The sequence below is a fragment of the Arachis stenosperma genome, chromosome 1, assembly GCF_014773155.1.
Source record: "Arachis stenosperma cultivar V10309 chromosome 1, arast.V10309.gnm1.PFL2, whole genome shotgun sequence".
In the NCBI taxonomy this organism is placed as follows: Eukaryota; Viridiplantae; Streptophyta; class Magnoliopsida; order Fabales; family Fabaceae; genus Arachis; species Arachis stenosperma.
The window spans coordinates 116107870-116124938 of NC_080377.1; the positions used below are offsets into that span (position 1 = coordinate 116107870).

A 17069-nucleotide genomic window follows, 5' to 3' on the forward strand; every position below is an offset into this window, starting at 1 on the left:
CACTATAAAATTCACCCATTAAAATTATAGGAGAATGAATTCTAAGAAATTTTAGGAAGTGACATTTCATAATATTTTTAACTTGCTTAGCTTAATGATTTTGGTACGAAACTCGTTTGTTCCAATAAGACACCAATAATGAAGTAGCTAGAGTGCTCCTTCTTTCACCAACCCTAATTGGTTAATTTACCATTAATTGGTTAATTTACCATTTGTGTATCATGTGTACTGAATTTTATGCAACTACTCAGCATTGTTCTTTTAGAATATTATCACAGCTGCGAAAACATATATTAGAGTAAAGTAACAATTATATTCTCAAGGATTTCGATAGACCTCAGATTAATTAGTTCTTAAGAAAAAAAAGTATTAATTAGATCTTCTATAATAACAAAATGTACACATGTATTTTCTTTTGTTAATAGATAATGCGAAACGAAATTGAGTTGTTTATGTATTTTATTATTTACATATAATATATGTCTTATTGTTAATACGAGTATGAAAATAATGTAATTTTAGATAATAAAACATTAATTATCTTTTGAATTTCTATATAATATTTATTAATTGTTCTCGGTTTATCACGAATCCTATTAAAATAGATGAAATTTTACTCCAAAAATTATTATCTACATAATTATCTTTCATAAATAAACACGTCACATTAATTAACGCTATATATAAATATCACTGTTAAATTTTACATGATAAATTAATAGAATGACATAATATATCTACCGTACTATCATAAAGAATCAAATTAATATTTTTTTTAAGAATTAATTAGTTTGAAGTCAAAAACTTCAAGAGCATCATTATTACCTTACTCTATGTATTAATATATAAGTTTCGTAACCAACAAAGTCTCGAGATTTTTTTTTAATCTCAATACCACTGAAGATTCAATCAAATGATAATACACTTATCTCAAAGTAATAAGAAAACCATCACATTTTTAAAAAAATAACATCTTAATAACGGCATGTTTAAAACAAAAAAGGTAGATACTCATATGAAAAAGTTTTTAGATAAAAATAATAGTTAAAATATAACAAACAATTTAGTTAAATATCTAAAATTATCTAACAATTTTTAATTATAATTTTTTTATGAAAATATTTTCACGTGAAAAGTTATGGATTAAAAAATATATTTTGATGATATCTAAAATTGTATGAATAAACAAAATTACTCAACACATGCAACTAATGTTTATTCAGTTATAGTTACGAAATTAAGAATTTATTAAAAAAAGTTGAAAATAATAGTAAAAATGATTAGAGGCGAAGTAGTAGTAGAGTGATGTTATAGTCTATACATAGATGCTAATTAAATAGTGAGGACCATGTCTTGAATGCTTTGCAAATTGAAATGATAAAGAAGAGGGGACCGGAGTTTGTGGATGGAGTAATTAATAGTAGCTTATAAGTAATTTGATGGAGGCAAACACTAGTGTCCTCAAATTAAATAAAGTAATCGCAGCAGAGAGATTAGTATAGTAATTAAGTGCATCAAAGCTTCTAAGATGGGGAGAAGCCCTTGTTGCTCAAAAGATGAGGACTTGAAAAGAGGTGCTTGGACTGCTGATGAAGACAAAATCCTCATAGACTACATTAGGGTCCATGGCCATGGAAGATGGAGAAACCTCCCCCAAAAAGCAGGTACTTAATTAGTCACTACATAGTACATACTTCATTATTATTGTCAATGTTTTTATAATTTGGTATATATATATATATATATATATATATATATATATATATATATATATATATATATATATATATATATATGTGAATGTTGGTTGACACAAACAGGTTTAAAAAGATGTGGCAAAAGTTGTAGACTGCGATGGTTGAACTATCTAAGACCAGACATCAAAAGAGGCAATATATCCTCTGATGAAGAAGAACTCATCATCAGACTTCACAACCTCCTGGGAAATAGGTACCTACCTTATTAGCTTATTAATTTCTCGAATAATACTACACATCTAAGTCTTTTTGTTAACCAAGTCCAATTAAATTGGTCTAACATAACAAAAATCAGTTATGACTAGCATTACTTATTATTTAATTTGGTTGGACTTAGTTCATAAAAAGATTTGGATGTGTAGCATTACTCTAATTTCTCTCCCCATCACCATTAATCACTATTATATATAACTTCATTCATAGGTGGTCTCTAATAGCTGGGAGGCTTCCGGGGAGAACAGACAATGAGATCAAGAACTATTGGAACACCAACTTGAGTAAGAGGATGAAAGATAACAAGGATCACAACAAAGAAACAACCACCTCTTCTTCGAATCCAAAACACCCTCAAACAGAACCAACCCCACCTTTTAAGATTGACTTCCCTGTAATCCGAACAAAGGCTACAAAGTGCTCAAAGCCATTACTCATAAATAACAATGCACGACAATCAACACCGGTACCTTTGCTTCTGGATGCTTCTGCTGCTGCTGCTGCTGCTGATTCTGAAGCCAACAACAATAAGAATATCGTTTCATCAATAGCAAGTAACCACAAAGAAGTACTCTCAAAGAACTACAATAGTAATGATGAGTTTTTGCCCTTCTTCAATGAAGATGATGACAAAGAAATACTCTCAAATACAGATTTGCTAATAGACGATTATTGTAATCTTACCGATGCTGATGGCGGCTTAAATGATCTTATCAATTCTGATGTCTCTGATCTCTGCTACGAGCTATTATTATCGCCTTATTCGGACCAACCCACCACCATCTTCTCCGATGACATCCTCAATCAATGGACACATGGCTATTTCGATGATGCTGATGATCACATTAATCATGATGATGACTCAATCATTGACCGTCATTGTCACCAGTCAAATGCCAAGGAGATAGAATAACGGCAATGCCTCTGCGAAGAATTGTTATTCACATTCCCATGTTTTAAGCAAGAAAAATTAGGTGATATATTTACTACCCTTTCTCTCTTTTAAACCCTCCTCTCACTATTTGTATACATTGTTTTTCTTTGAATGTACTTCCAAAAAATATTTAGGTTTCATTCACAACTATCATGTCATATATATATTTGGTAGGATGAGATAATTAGCGAATCTGCCATTTGAATGAAAATGGTACAACATATATCACATGGTTGGGATAGCAACATATCACCAATCAGTAGATACCATAACATGAAAGGTCAAGCTGTTGCTGCAGATACAACTAAGAATTTCTCCTGTACCTAGTACCTGCATTTATACCACTAATTTAAGCTTTAAGTTTAAAATTGTTTTAAAATATTTAAGACCTTAACCTGCTCAAATCTGATTTGCAGATTTTCTCCCTCAAGGCCTCAACTTTGTTCCAAATATTCAATTTTGAACTCTAAAGTTTGCTAAATGTGTGTTAGTTTTCATGCAAACTACTTTCTATATAAATTAAAGAAACTTGATGTAGATCAGAAAAAGCATGATCATGATTTGCAGCCAGAACAATTGGTTTACTCCTCCAAATACATGCATAATAATTTATTAAATGAGCACATAGAAACTCAAGGACATTGATCAAACAGTTGGAGTGCATGTTCAATCAAAGGCTAGCAGATTGAGTAGGTGGAACAACATAATCAACCACCACCACACTCTCTATGTGATCCCTAACCTTATCCTTCTCAGCATTCACCACATCCTCATTTGAAACCACCGCCTCCAGTTCCTCCACCCCCGGAAAAACCCCCAGGGACGCAATCGAGTAACCCTTCGCCCTCGCCGGCGAGAAATTCTCACCGACACTCAGCTGGCTGATCTGCTTGAATCTCTCCGTCATCCCTCCGATAACCCCCAAGATCTCGTCCTTGGAGTGATCACCGGCGTTCTCCTTAAGCTTCAGGAAGCTCACGCGGATGGCCGATCCCGGCGGCGTGAGTAGGTGGTCGGCGGGGAGGGCAGGGGAGACCCAATCGACGGCCATGATGTCATCGATGATGGGAAGGACATTTCCCTTGACGACACTGACGTGGCTAGGGTGGGCGGAGTAGGCGTCGAGGTCCTGCTTTGTGGCGTAGCGGCTGTGGAGCATGTGAGTGAAGGTTAGGGTGGAGGAGCGGCTGCGGAGGACGGGGCCCACCGTGAGATGGAGTACCTGGTCGAGGGAGAGGAGGGAGCTGAGACCGTTGACCATCGCAGAGACCTTGGAAGGCTCAGTGTCATCTTTGACCTTGAAGAGCACGATGTGCTCCACCACTGACTGGGTTGGTGTTGATGATGACGTCATCTTGATTGAGGGTCTAGATGCTGATGCAGATGAGTAGGAGTGGGGTTTTAGATGCTGACGGAGAAGGTGTTTGGAAGATGAGAAAGCCGGCACTGACAGATGAGTTCTGACACCCAGCATTTTACAGCTTAGCGTAATTGCAACTGGGTGATTTCTCCACCTTTTTATTTCCGACCACACCTTAGGCCCATGGAATCTTTCATGGGCTCATGGAATCCCTCTAAATCCGGTGTAATATATTGGGCCCCAGCCCATGCTCATAAAACAGCTCTAGCAACCAGATACTACTTCCTAATTAGACTGAAACCTTGTCCAAGTTTATTCATTAAGTACGCAAATAATCAAATACTATAACATTTAATATTAAAATATTATTACAGCAAGCACCAATACACTAATTAGAAGCTGTGAGTGAAGGTACCACAAAATCAAGGACCATAACGCACTCAAGATAGTCCATAATCTTATGATTCTTGTGTATATCTACATGAGAAACCGCAGCCTCCAATTCCTTCAAGCCAGGAAAAACCACAAGCGAGGCCATGGAGAATCCTTTGGCTCTGCCAGGAGAAAAATTGTCCCCGCAAGTCACCTGAACAGCGCCTTTGGTTTTCAGCTCCTCTTGAATTTCCATTACTGCCCTCAGAATCTCATCAACACGATCTTCCAAACCCTCCTTCAACTTGAACAACGTGACCTGAACGGCCGATCCCGGTGCCAGAATTACCGATTCACCCCGGAGGTTTTCATTGGCGACCCAATCAAAAGCCATGATGTCTTGGCACAAGGGGGCGTTGACCTTGACGACTGCCACGTGGCTGGGGTGCACCGTGTATTCCTCAAGGTCATGCTTGGAGTTGTAGCGGGCGTGGAGGATGTGAGTGAAGTTCAAGGAAGCTTGTGTGGATCGGAAGCTTAAGAGTGGGGCCATGATGAGGTGAAGGGTCTGATCGAGGGAGTTCAGGGAGTTGATTCGGTTGACCATGGCGTCCACCTCCGAAGGGGCAACATCGTCCTTCACCTTGAACAACACCACATGCTCGATTATATTGTTTGACATCGTTGCTGTATCAGCCTGTGAGATTGGTTGATCGCTTGATCCTGAATCCTTATCACTATATATAAACGTCTACGTTTTCTTCACTTACTCATATTTTGTGGTTGTAGTTGTGGGTTATAATAATTTACATTATATTATACATGTTACTAAAATTTCAATAAAGGGGCGGCTTCCCTCCCCAGTTCCCCCTCCCGATTATAATAATTTACCTTATAGTATACATGTCACTAAAACTTCAATAAAGGAGATAAAGACTATTAAAACGTGTATTTTTAAAGATATTTTTTGTAATTAAAATTATATATATAATTAATTAAATCATAATATTTTTATTAAAATTAGATCAAATAAATTAATTTTAATTAAAAAATTAGTAAATTATATTTTAAATTTATCTAAATTAATATTTTTTATAAAATAATTATTATAATATTTTTATTATAAAATTTATTATTATTATTATTATTATTATTATTATAAATTTTGAGAACCTGAATCTTAATATTTCTTTTTTCTTTATGTCGTAATGGAATTAAGATTTAGAATTATCAAAATTTAAAATATATATAATAAAAATATTTTAGTCATTTTTTATAATAAAATTAATATAGTTATTTTTTATAAAAAAATATTAATTTAGATCGACTGAAAATTTAGTTTATTAATTTTTTTATCAAATTAATTTATATCTAATTTGGATAAAATAATATAATTTAATCGAATTGAATTTTAATTATTAAAAAGTATCTTGTAAATGGTTTCGGTTAAGTTGGGCCTTAACTACAAGAAATGGATTTTGGACTATCTAAGTCCTCTAAGCTAAAATATGAATTTTGGAAAGAAGTGCGCGTTCATATTAGCTCACAAACAATCATGAGGCCCAACAAAAATATCTTTAACAAAGTTGACATTTTTGAACCAGTCCAAAACAAAATGCCGTTTAGAAATAAAATTAGAGAAATGTCATAGATAATGAAAATTTATTGTTTTTTATTATTAACTAATAATTAATTCAATTATTTTAGTCTAATTTTTTTAGTTTAGTAATTTAACATCATATTTTATTTTATATTTTTAAATATTAATAACTAATTAATAGCTAAAAATAATAAATTTTGATTATCTTTTAGCATTTATTGTAAAATTAAGCTATCTGACCAAATAAAATAAAATTAAGCTTATGATATACAATGTCAGTACATGATTAGACAAAGCATGGTTTTGGTTTACTCTTTTAATTTGTTTCACTTATAGCCAAAATGTCAAATCCTCCGTTTTTAGTTACATTTGAAATTGATGTATTAAACTATTGTGAAACTGAGGTAATATTTCTTTTTCTTTGGAGGGACGAGGGAATTTATGCCCACTGGCCCTAAACTACTGAAGCATTTGTGTTGAAATGTGGATGTGTCTCTAACTGAGATAACAAATTCTGGTGATTCCAGATAATCATTGTTATCACTGAGACTTTTAAATTAGTTAAAATTGCAATATATGTCAGCATATGATGCACAGTTACGTCCTTTGATACCCTTTCTTTTTCATTGTTTTCTTATGCCGCAGCAGCATACAGCCATAGCAAATGGTGAAAGCAAAAGAAGCCTTCATTGATTAGGTGCAAATTGCAAAAAACAAAGCACCTGCTGTCGGGAGATGCTACACTACTAGGCTTAGAGCATAGGTATCTTCTTTGGATAATTTCTTAAATTTTTAAATAGTATTAAGTGGTGCTTATTTTATTTTATTTATCAAATTAAGTGGTTGTTATAATTCATTTGGTTGAAAGATTAATATCATGATCTCTTGGAAAAAAATTGGCGTTTTCAACTTCTTGTTATAATAAGTTAGGTTAGCTGAAACCTAACATCAAGCATCGAAGGTTAATCAACATATCATGATTGATTGGTGATTATAACATGTCAAAGTAATGTTGAAATGAATATTGCACTCGTACTTACGAGTTACTTATGGCACTGTTTACTAACAGTGCCACTGAAAGGGGAAGAGATGGTCTCTTTGTGAAGACAAAGTAGCGGAGTGTGTGAAGAACAGCAGAGGGTGGCATCCGTGTGGGGAAGCGTATCCACTCACTCAATCTCGAACTCCCATTGGTGTCGTCGCCGTGAGCGTCACACACTTCATTCATGGACCCCACTTTCTTCAACATTCTTCTTTCTTCCTTCCTTGCCTAATCAAATAATGTTTCCACAGCTAAAGAAAATATCATTCAATTATTTTATTATATTTAAATTTCTTAATTTTTTAATAAATAAATTATTTTCAAAATTTTAGTAAATATTTACAGAAATTATTTTTAATACGATGATAAAAATAGTATTTTAGTTGAATATTAATATTTAAAATATATTATAGTCTTATAGATATGCAAAAAATATCAATACAATACATAAAAAGTCTGTTGCTGCAGCTCCACATGTGAATTTTAGTTGTTATATACATAAGGGAGCCATTTAGATAAAGACGTCTAAAAATGTCTTTTTTAAAAATATTTTTTAGTAATTAAAATTTTGATTAAATTGTGTTATTTTTATCAAAATTAGGCCAGACAAATCAATTTGACCGAAAAAATAATGAATAATCTTGAATTGGTTTAAATTAGTATTATTTTTTATAAAAAATTATTACAAGATCTTTATTATATAAAATAACAAAAATACTTATATTATATATATTAATTTTAAAAATTCTAAATTCTATTACTTCTCTGTCGTCATAAGATTAGAATTTAGAATTTAAAAAAAATATATATATATATAATAAGAATATTTTAGTTATTTTTTATAATAAAAATATTGTAATTATTTTTTATAAAAAATAATATTAATTTAGATTAATTCAAAATTTAATTTATTATTTTTTTTTGTTAAATTTATTTATTTAATCTAATTTGAACGAAAATAATATAATTTAATTAATTATATATATTAAATTTTAATTATTAAAAAATATTTAAAAAAAATATTTTTGATATATAACTTTTATATATAAAATAAAATTTAAATTCTTAATACTTATTTAAGTGTTGGAATAACTGATTACTGGATTAATTGATTTAATTCAAAGTTGGTTGTTAAGAAGCTTTTACTAATTGGGCTGAAAATGACCAAACTCGCTGTTAGCTGGCGAAACGGGATCGCATCATCATGGAAAACTTGACATCAGGAATGAGCCACGTGGCAATAAGAAAAAAGGAAAATATCAAGGAGTGATGCTTCAGAGCTAGGAAAGGACTTGAGAATGAGGACAAATTCTTGTACCAGAACTTTTAAAAATCCAGTTTTACCAGCAAACATGATGAGTACTTCCTGAGATTACCTATTTAACTTTTTTTTTTTATAATTTTTCTAAACTTTAAAATAAGGATTTAAAATTTTTCAGTGCTCGATAAATTTTTAATACTTTAACAAATATGTTTAACTAAACTCCTCCGTGTAATTATTGTTAAGAGCACATATTGATGAGGTGTAAAGTTTGATCCACACAATTTTTTCTACTTATCTTTGTATTTTATTTTCCTAGGAAATTTTGTGTCTGTGATAATTTTAGTTAGGTTTGGTGTTTTTTTCTATTTTCATGTTTTATTTTGCAGTTACATTTTTCAGGAAGGAATTATAAAAAGAGATTACAATTTGTAACATATTTTTACTAAATTGTTAAAATTTTATATTTATTTTTGTTCATACCCTGACCCAATAATAAGGGCCCAGGTCCAAATAAAAGGCCTGATCCGAAGAATTAAACTTAGCTAAGCACCGACCTTCATATAAGAAGTCGGTGTTGACCACGACCTACTCTAAAGAAGTCGGGCACGAGATTAGTTGGCAGATAAACACTCATTCAAATGTGTAACCACCCCTAAAATCTCTCTAACCGCTTCATAAAGCCATATCTTAACCTCCCTAAGATAATGGGACGGTTAACACCCTAAAGATATGGCACTACTCCAACGGTGGTTATTGGCTCACCACTATAAATACACTGACACCCCTCAGGTATCTCTAAGCCCAATACTCTCTAGACCTGCTCACACCCTTGCTAACTTAGGCATCGGAGTGTCTTTGCAGGTACCACCCCCCATCCATTCACGAGCACAAGTCGGAAGGAGGCTCCAACGTGCAAACTAGCTCGGAAGCCACCATCCACGGACGATTGGGCCAACCAAAGCCATCCATCTTATTACTCTCCGGTTACCTACCGTAACATTGGCGCCGTTGCCGGGGACCTGAGAGATCATCCAACGATGGCAGATAGATCCCACGAAGAAGGCCATGTGGAGACAGACTCTGAACAAGAGAATCTGGACACAGGCAACAATGATGTGGACCTCACCCTCCACCAAGAAATCGATAATCAGCACAGGGAAGGCACTTCCGGAATAAAGAATCCAAAGGTGAACTCCTCAGAAGGGCGCGAATCAGAAAAAGAAGGACCACCCCATGTAACTGAACTCATGGGATTAGTCCACAGCCGCCTGGAACAATTAGAGCAGGAGCGAGAACGACAAAAGGAAACTGAAAAGAGCCTAAAAGAGGAGATGGAACGATGAAAAGAGTTAGAAAGAAAGCTCTTACAGTTGGAATCCTCCCTCAAAAGTCGCAACTCCCGCGATGAACAGGAAGAACCACCCTTAGGTGGGGAGGATCCCTTCAGCGAGGACATCATGAGGGCTAAAGTTCCGAGAAACTTCAAAAGCCCTGACATGGACCTCTATGACGGGACCACAGATCCGAAGCATCACCTGAGCAACTTCAAAAGTCGGATGTACCTAGCTGACGCTTCCGACGCTACACGATGCAAGGCCTTCCCGACCAATCTATCGAAAGCAGCGATGAAGTGGTTCGATAGCCTCCCCCCGAGGTCGATTACTAGTTTTGAGGACCTCTCGAGGAAGTTTTTGATGAGGTTCTCAATCCAGAAAGACAAAGTGAAACATGCACCGAGCCTCCTGCGAATAAAACAGGAGGTCGGAGAATCTTTACGAACCTATATGGAAAGGTTCAACAAAGCATGTTTGGAGATTCAAGACTTACCCAACGAAGCAGTAATAATGGGGTTAGTCAATGGACTTAGGGAAGGTCCTTTCTCGCAGTCCATATCCAAAAGACACCCCACCTCCTTGAGTGATGTACAGGAAAGAGCTGAAAAGTACATCAACATGGAGGAAAACGCCAAATTAAGAGACCTGAGTTGGCGACCCGGACCCCCTCCCTCAACAAAAGAGAGGGAAAGGGAAACCAAGAAAAAGGAAGAACTCGGTCTCGAAAGGCCAAGAAAATATCACTCTTATACTCCTCTAAAAGTCTCTATAGTGGACGTATACAGAGAGATTTGTAACACTGAGAGATTGCCACCCCCTAGACCCATTAAAAATAAAAAAGGGGGAATCCGCAACGATTACTGCGAATACCATAAGATATATGGTCACTCCACAAATGACTGTTACGACCTTAAAAATGTGATAGAAAAGCTGGCTAGAGAAGGTCGGCTTGATAGATATCTCATAGAGAGGTCGGACGGTCACGGAAAGAGAAAGCGAGACGACATGGATAGAAGAGACCCACCACCGCAGACACCAGAGAGACATATCCACATGATCTCAGGAGGATTCGCGGGAGGAGGACTCACCAAATCCTCTCGCAAAAGACATCTCAAAAGAGTCTATCAGGTCGGGGAAGAGCCCTCCGACCTCCCTACCATTTCATTCACAAAAGAAGATGGGCGAGGAATAATCCCGGGACATGATGATCCAGTAGTGATAACCATGATCCTAGCAAATGCCCATCTCCACAGAACCCTGGTGGACCAAGGAAGCTCGGCGGACATCCTTTTTAAGCCCGCCTTCGACAAACTAGGGTTAGATGAGAAAGAATTAAGAGCTTGCCCCGACACCCTATACGGATTAGGGGACACGCCAATAAAACCACTATGATTTTTACCCCTTCACACTACTTTTGGAAAAGGGGAAAAATCAAAGACTCTGAGTATAGACTTCATAGTCATCGATGTGGGATCAGCATATAATGCTCTAATCGGCAGAGCTACCCTCAATCGACTCGGAGCAGTGGTATCTACTCCTCACCTCTGCATGAAATTTCCGACCTCAGCGGGAATAACAACGGTAAGGGGAGATCAAAAGTTGGCAAGGAAGTGCTACAATGAAAGCCTAAACCTAAGGGGAAAGGGCAGAGAAGTTAACACAATAGAGCTCGGTGGCGCAAGGGCCAGAGAAGAGCTGCGACCACAACCGGGAGGAAAAACCGAGGAGATACAGGTTGGTAAAGAGGAAGGGAAGAACATTCATATAGGAGCCAACCTAGGGGAAACTCTAAAACAAGGGTTGACTAGGCTCCTAAGAGATAATTCCGACCTCTTCGCCTGGAAGGCCTCTGACATGCCTGGGATTGACCCCGAGCTCGTGTCCCACAAGCTCTCGGTTTATCCAGGATCCCGACCTGTACAACAAAGAAGACGACCTCTTGACAGACCTCTCGCAAGTCTTCGACACTATAAGGCTGCACGGGATGAGACTAAATCCCGCAAAGTGCGCCTTCGCAGTGGAAGCAGGGAAATTTCTAGGATTTATGCTAACACAAAGAGGGATCGAAGCCAATCCCGACAAGTGTAGAGCCATTCTAGAAATGAAAAGTCCGACTTGTTTGAGAGAAGTCCAGCAGCTAAATGGCCGACTCGCAGCCCTCTCCAAATTTCTGGCAGGATCGGCACTGAAATTCCTTCCACTATTTTCCTTATTAAGGAAGGGATGCCAGTTCGAATGGACTCCTGAATGCGAGGAGGCATTCCAGGAGTTCAAAAAATTTTTAAGCCAACCTCCTATTCTAACCCGACCTGTACCTGGGAAAGACCTCGTCCTATACTTATCCGTAGCAAACAAGGCTGTCTCGTCAGCCCTGATAAAAGAAGACGAGGTTGGACAACATCCAGTCTACTTCATCAGTAAAGTCCTACAAGGCCCCGAACTAAGGTACCACAAACTAGAAAAGTTTGCTTACTCCTTGGTAGTAGCCTCGCGAAGGTTACGGCCTTACTTTCAAGCTCACACCATAAGAGTCCGTACGAACCAACCCATGAAGCAAATCCTCCAAAAAACGGATGTTGCAGGGAGAATGGTTCAATGGGCAATAGAGCTCTCCGAGTTCGACTTAAGATATGAAACTCGGACAGCGATCAAAGCTCAATGCCTCGCCGACTTCGTTGCAAAATACGCAGGGGATCAAGAGGAAAAACCAACTACATGGGAACTCTATGTAGATGGATCCTCCAACAAAACGGGAAGCGGCGCAGGCATAATATTGGCGGATGAAAGAGGAACCCAGATAGAGGTTTCCTTAAAATTTGAATTTCCGGCTTCAAATAATCAGGCAGAATATGAAGCCTTGATTGCTGGACTAAAACTAGCAGAAGAAGTCGGTGCTACAAAGGTGATGATATACAGCGACTCACAAGTGATAATCTCCCAGATAAGTGGAGAATACCAGGCAAAAGACCCAAATATGAAGAGGTACTTGGAAAAGACTTTGGAGTATCTCGGGCATTTTGAGGAAACCGAGGTCAAACACATAACTCGGGATCTAAACAGCAGAGCAGACGCCCTATCCAAGTTAGCAAGTACCAAACCAGGAGGGAACAACAGAAGCCTGATCCAAGAAACCCTCCAGGAACCCTCAATAATGAAAGATAAACAAGAAGTACTTGAGGTAGTCGGTTTAAACCTCGGATGGATGAACCCCTTAGTCGAATACATGAAATTCGACATCCTCCCTAAAGAGGAGAAAGAAGCTAAAAAGATCCGAAGGGAAGCACAACACTACACCTTGGTGAAAAATATCCTCTACAGAAGGGGGATATCAACACCACTATTAAAGTGTGTACCGACCTCAAGAACTGACGAGGTGTTGGAGGAAGTACATAGTGAGATCTGCGGAAACCATCTCGGAGCAAGGTCACTAGCCAGGAAAGTAATCTGAGCTGGATTCTACTGGCCGACCTTGCAGAAAGATGCCACAGAATTTGTGAAAAAGTGTCAACCATGTCAGATGCATGCAAATTTCCACGTAGCTCCACCAGAAGAGCTCATCAGTATCACTTCTCCATGGCCTTTTGCGAAATGGGGAATGGATTTGTTAGGTCCTTTTCCCCAAGCGCCAGGACAAGTCAAATACCTGATCGTGGGGATAGATTACTTCACAAAGTGGATAGAAGCAGAACCATTGGCCACCATCACCGCTCAAAGAAGTCGCAGGTTCCTCTACAAAAATATCATCACAAGATATGGGATACCTTATTCCATTACTACAGACAATGGAACCCAATTCACCGACGCCACCTTCAGAAGCTTAGTAGCCAGTATGAAAATCAAACATCAGTTCACCTCGGTGGAGCACCCACAAGCCAATGGGCAAGCCGAGGCAGCTAACAAAGTCATACTGGCAGGGCTAAAAAGAAGATTGCAAGAAGCAAAAGGAGCTTGGGCTGAAGAGCTTCCTCAAGTGCTATGGGCCTACAGGACAACCCCCCAATCCGCCACGAGAGAAACACCTTTCCGACTAGTTTATGGCGTAGAAGTCATGATACCAATAGAAATCAATGAGCAAAGCCCAAAGGTAACTCTCCATGACGAGGTCGGAAACATACGGGGGCACAAAGAGGAGCTCGACTTGCTCCCCGAAGTCCGAGAGGATGCCCAGATAAGAGAAGCAGCATTGAAACAAAGGATGACTACAAGGTACAACAAAAAAGTCATTCGAAGAACATTTGCCCCGGATGACTTGGTCTTAATCAGAAACGACATTGGAGTCAACAAATCAGGGGAAGGAAAGCTCGCCGCAAATTGGAAGGGACCATACAAAGTCAATGAAGTTTTAGGAAAAGGTTATTACAAAGTAACCGACCTGAACGGCACTAAGTTACCAAGGTCGTGGCATGCTTGTAATATGAAAAGGTACTACAGTTAAAAGCGAACTTTACTCCCTGATGTACTCTTTTCCCAACTTCATGATTTTTTCCCAAAATTAAAGGGTTTTTTCTGGAGAAGGGTTTTTAACGAGGCATCATAGTAGAGGCTAAGGAAAAATAGGCTATTAAAACCCTTAGTATCAAGAAGGTACCTACCCAATAAATAAAGATCTTTTTCATCTACAATATCTCTTATAAAATCCTTTTTATTTTTTTTTATTTTCTAAGTCTTTCTACGAAACGCGCCGACTTAAGCTCGACAAAACGTGAAAATCCCATGAATCGACCTAAGTGGTCGTCAGGATAAAACGACGAGGTACAAGTCGGTGTAAAGAGGTTATATGAGTCGATCGTAAAAACTCGGGAACAAATCTGACTCATAAGTCGAAACGAAGTCCCGAGCAGTAGAGCTCGGGAACACTTCGATCCATAAATCGGAGTGTAGAACCGAGTAGAAGAAAAACGCATCGCAAAAATAACCTAAGTCATAAGAACTCGCTAAAACAAAGTTGAGTATGAGGGATAACGAAAAGAGATAGGAAAACCTAGGAAGAAGTTTAAAGGCTGTCCCAAAAGTCCTTAAACAAAAAGCTCAAAAAAACAAACAAAGCCAAAAAGAAAGTTTTTCAAGAAAAGGTCAAGGGGAATTCAGAAAATCAAAAAGGCATACGCGCATAAGGTAACTTAAACCCTTATCCAAAAAAGGGTATTTATCTTGTTAAGTTAAAACCCTTATTAAAAAATGATACTTATAAAATATTTTGTTTACGGCCTTAAAAGGCCAAAAGAAATTGTTCAAACAACCAACAAGAAATAAAAGAGTTTAAAAAAGGGGGGACTCACAGGCCGAGCCCCCATATAGCCATAAAAAAGTTATTTTTTCAGAGGAGTAGACGGATCACCACCACCAGAGTCAGGAAGAGCGCCATCAGGACCAGGAAGAGAAGCACCCACAGGAGAGGAAGAGAAAGTCGGAGGAATAACTGAAGAACTCGGAGCGTCCTTAGAACGAGGAGGGGACTCAATGATCCTCTGCCCCCGAGTCTTCAATTCTTACTCGGAAACAATCACGGGGACAGGAGGATCCACGATAGCACCATCAATGACAACTTTATCAGGATGTAAAGGAGAAAGATCCAAGTCGGGAGCGATAACTCTGACTTGCTCCAGGAAAATCCTCCAAGACTCCTCGGCACCATCAGCGATAGAGTCCTCCAACTCGGCGTACGCATTCCGAGAATTTAGCAAATCCTTCTTCACAGACACAAGATCTTGAAATAAACTCTGATAACTCTCCTGTGCTGTCTTCCTCAAGTTCGCCTCCATGTTGCATTGGGCCCGCAGCTTGCTCTCCTTCTCCCGAAGGCTATCTCTCTCCGCCCTCAGTTTAGCTACCTCCTCCTTCAACTCCCTCTCGTGGTCCTGGTAAGAAAGAAGCCTCCCCTCCAACTCTTCAACCTTCGAGGTTACCCCCAAAGAGCTGAGAGGAGTCTTCTCAAAAATGTCCAAAAGCTTCCCACAAACACCTGCCGCCCTAAAACTCTCCTCAGCCAGAGCGGTGAGGTGGTTTCGAACAGAAACATCATCCATACTTATATGAGGATAGATGTTATTTCGGATAGGGGTGTTCAAAACCGAACCAGACCGAATAAAACCGGCCAACCGAACCGAAAAAATCGAGAACCGAATAAACCGAAAACCGAAAAAACCGAAAAAATTATATTTTGCTGTTTTTTATGCGGTTCGGTTCGGTTTTCGGTTTTGATACTAAAAACCTTAACCAAACCGAACCGAACCGGTCAACTAAAAACCATAAAAAACCATTCACCTCCCACCCCCAAACGGCCCAAGCCCAACCCATCAGATAACCTAACATGACCCCAACCCATCAGATAACCCTAAACCACTAACTCACTAACTCCTATTCTCCTACCCTAGCGCAGCCAAGAAACCTCATTACCCCAACCCTTCCCAGCCCCCTCCCAGCAGTGCCTCCTAGCCCCGCCTCCCAGCCCCTCCCAGCCCCTCCCAGTCCCGCGAACAAGCGCCTCCCAGTCCCGCGAACCAGTGCCTCGCAGCAACGCCTCCCAGCCGCGCCTCGCAGCAACGCCTCCCAGAAGCGTCGGACCAGCCACCCAGTAGCGCCGGACCAGCTCCTTCCAGCATGCAGCACCTCCCAACACCGAACACCAGATATGGAGGATCCAACTCATCCAAGTCAGGTATTAATTTGAATTATTTTTGTTTCATGTTCAGTGAATTTTCGTTTGAATTTCTGGTCATTGTTAAATAATTTTATTTTGTTTGAATTTATGCTTTTGTTTGAATAATTTCTGTTCTTTGTTCAGTGTAATTTTGTTTGAATTTATGCTTTTCTTTGAATAATTTTTGTTCTATGTTCAGTGTAATTTTGTTTGAATTTCTGGTAATTTTACATGTTTTCATCTTCAAATTATATTAAACTTGCATAGGGCAGCACAACAGACAGCACCCACGATCAACACAGCACCTTGCCACTTCCACCCAGCAGCCGATTCAAGTGAATATGGAGCCCGAGCCATCTATTCAGGTAATGTTTAGCTGTTTACCATTCTTGTTCAGTTTAGTGTTATCAGTTTATTGTTAAGGTTTTGTTCAGTTTATTCTTGATAATTTGTTATTGCTGGAATGCTGGATAATGGTTATTGATTTATTGTTCAGTTTATGTTGGTAATTTGGTCTTGCTTGTTATTGATTTCTTGTTCAGTTTAGGGTTAT

At 38.2% G+C, this 17069-nt stretch overlaps 3 protein-coding genes across 3 annotated transcripts; 1 reads left to right on the plus strand and 2 right to left on the minus strand.

Annotated features, from left to right (window-relative positions):
* Nucleotides 1-1393: 1393 nt before the first annotated feature.
* On the plus strand, nt 1394-3243 carry LOC130967107 (transcription factor MYB123-like). The gene is made up of 3 exons (XM_057891931.1): nt 1394-1664; nt 1821-1950; nt 2181-3243. Exons 1-3 carry the CDS (start codon nt 1529-1531, stop codon nt 2881-2883), a joined length of 969 nt encoding a protein of 322 aa, XP_057747914.1. The 5' UTR covers nt 1394-1528; the 3' UTR covers nt 2884-3243.
* A 196-nt stretch (nt 3244-3439) lies between these two features.
* Nucleotides 3440-4385, minus strand: LOC130967115 (stress-response A/B barrel domain-containing protein UP3-like). The gene has a single exon (XM_057891937.1). The coding sequence runs from the start codon at nt 4376-4378 to the stop codon at nt 3575-3577; it is 804 nt and encodes a 267-aa protein (XP_057747920.1). The 5' UTR covers nt 4379-4385; the 3' UTR covers nt 3440-3574.
* Nucleotides 4386-4652: 267 nt separating this feature from the next.
* LOC130984065 (stress-response A/B barrel domain-containing protein UP3-like) lies at nt 4653-5318 on the minus strand. Its single transcript, XM_057907571.1, has one exon. The coding sequence runs from the start codon at nt 5316-5318 to the stop codon at nt 4653-4655; it is 666 nt and encodes a 221-aa protein (XP_057763554.1).
* Nucleotides 5319-17069: the final 11751 nt, after the last annotated feature.

Coding starts and splice junctions, on each gene's coding strand:
- LOC130984065 (XM_057907571.1), bottom strand. CDS start 5,318: ATGTCAAACAATATAATCGAGCATGTGGTGTTGTTCAAGGTGAAGGAC.
- LOC130967107 (XM_057891931.1), top strand. CDS start 1,529: ATGGGGAGAAGCCCTTGTTGCTCAAAAGATGAGGACTTGAAAAGAGGT. Junction 1,665..1,820: donor AAACCTCCCCCAAAAAGCAG/GTACTTAATTAG, acceptor TGACACAAACAG/GTTTAAAAAGATGTGGCAAA. Junction 1,951..2,180: donor CACAACCTCCTGGGAAATAG/GTACCTACCTTA, acceptor CTTCATTCATAG/GTGGTCTCTAATAGCTGGGA.
- LOC130967115 (XM_057891937.1), bottom strand. CDS start 4,378: ATGCTGGGTGTCAGAACTCATCTGTCAGTGCCGGCTTTCTCATCTTCC.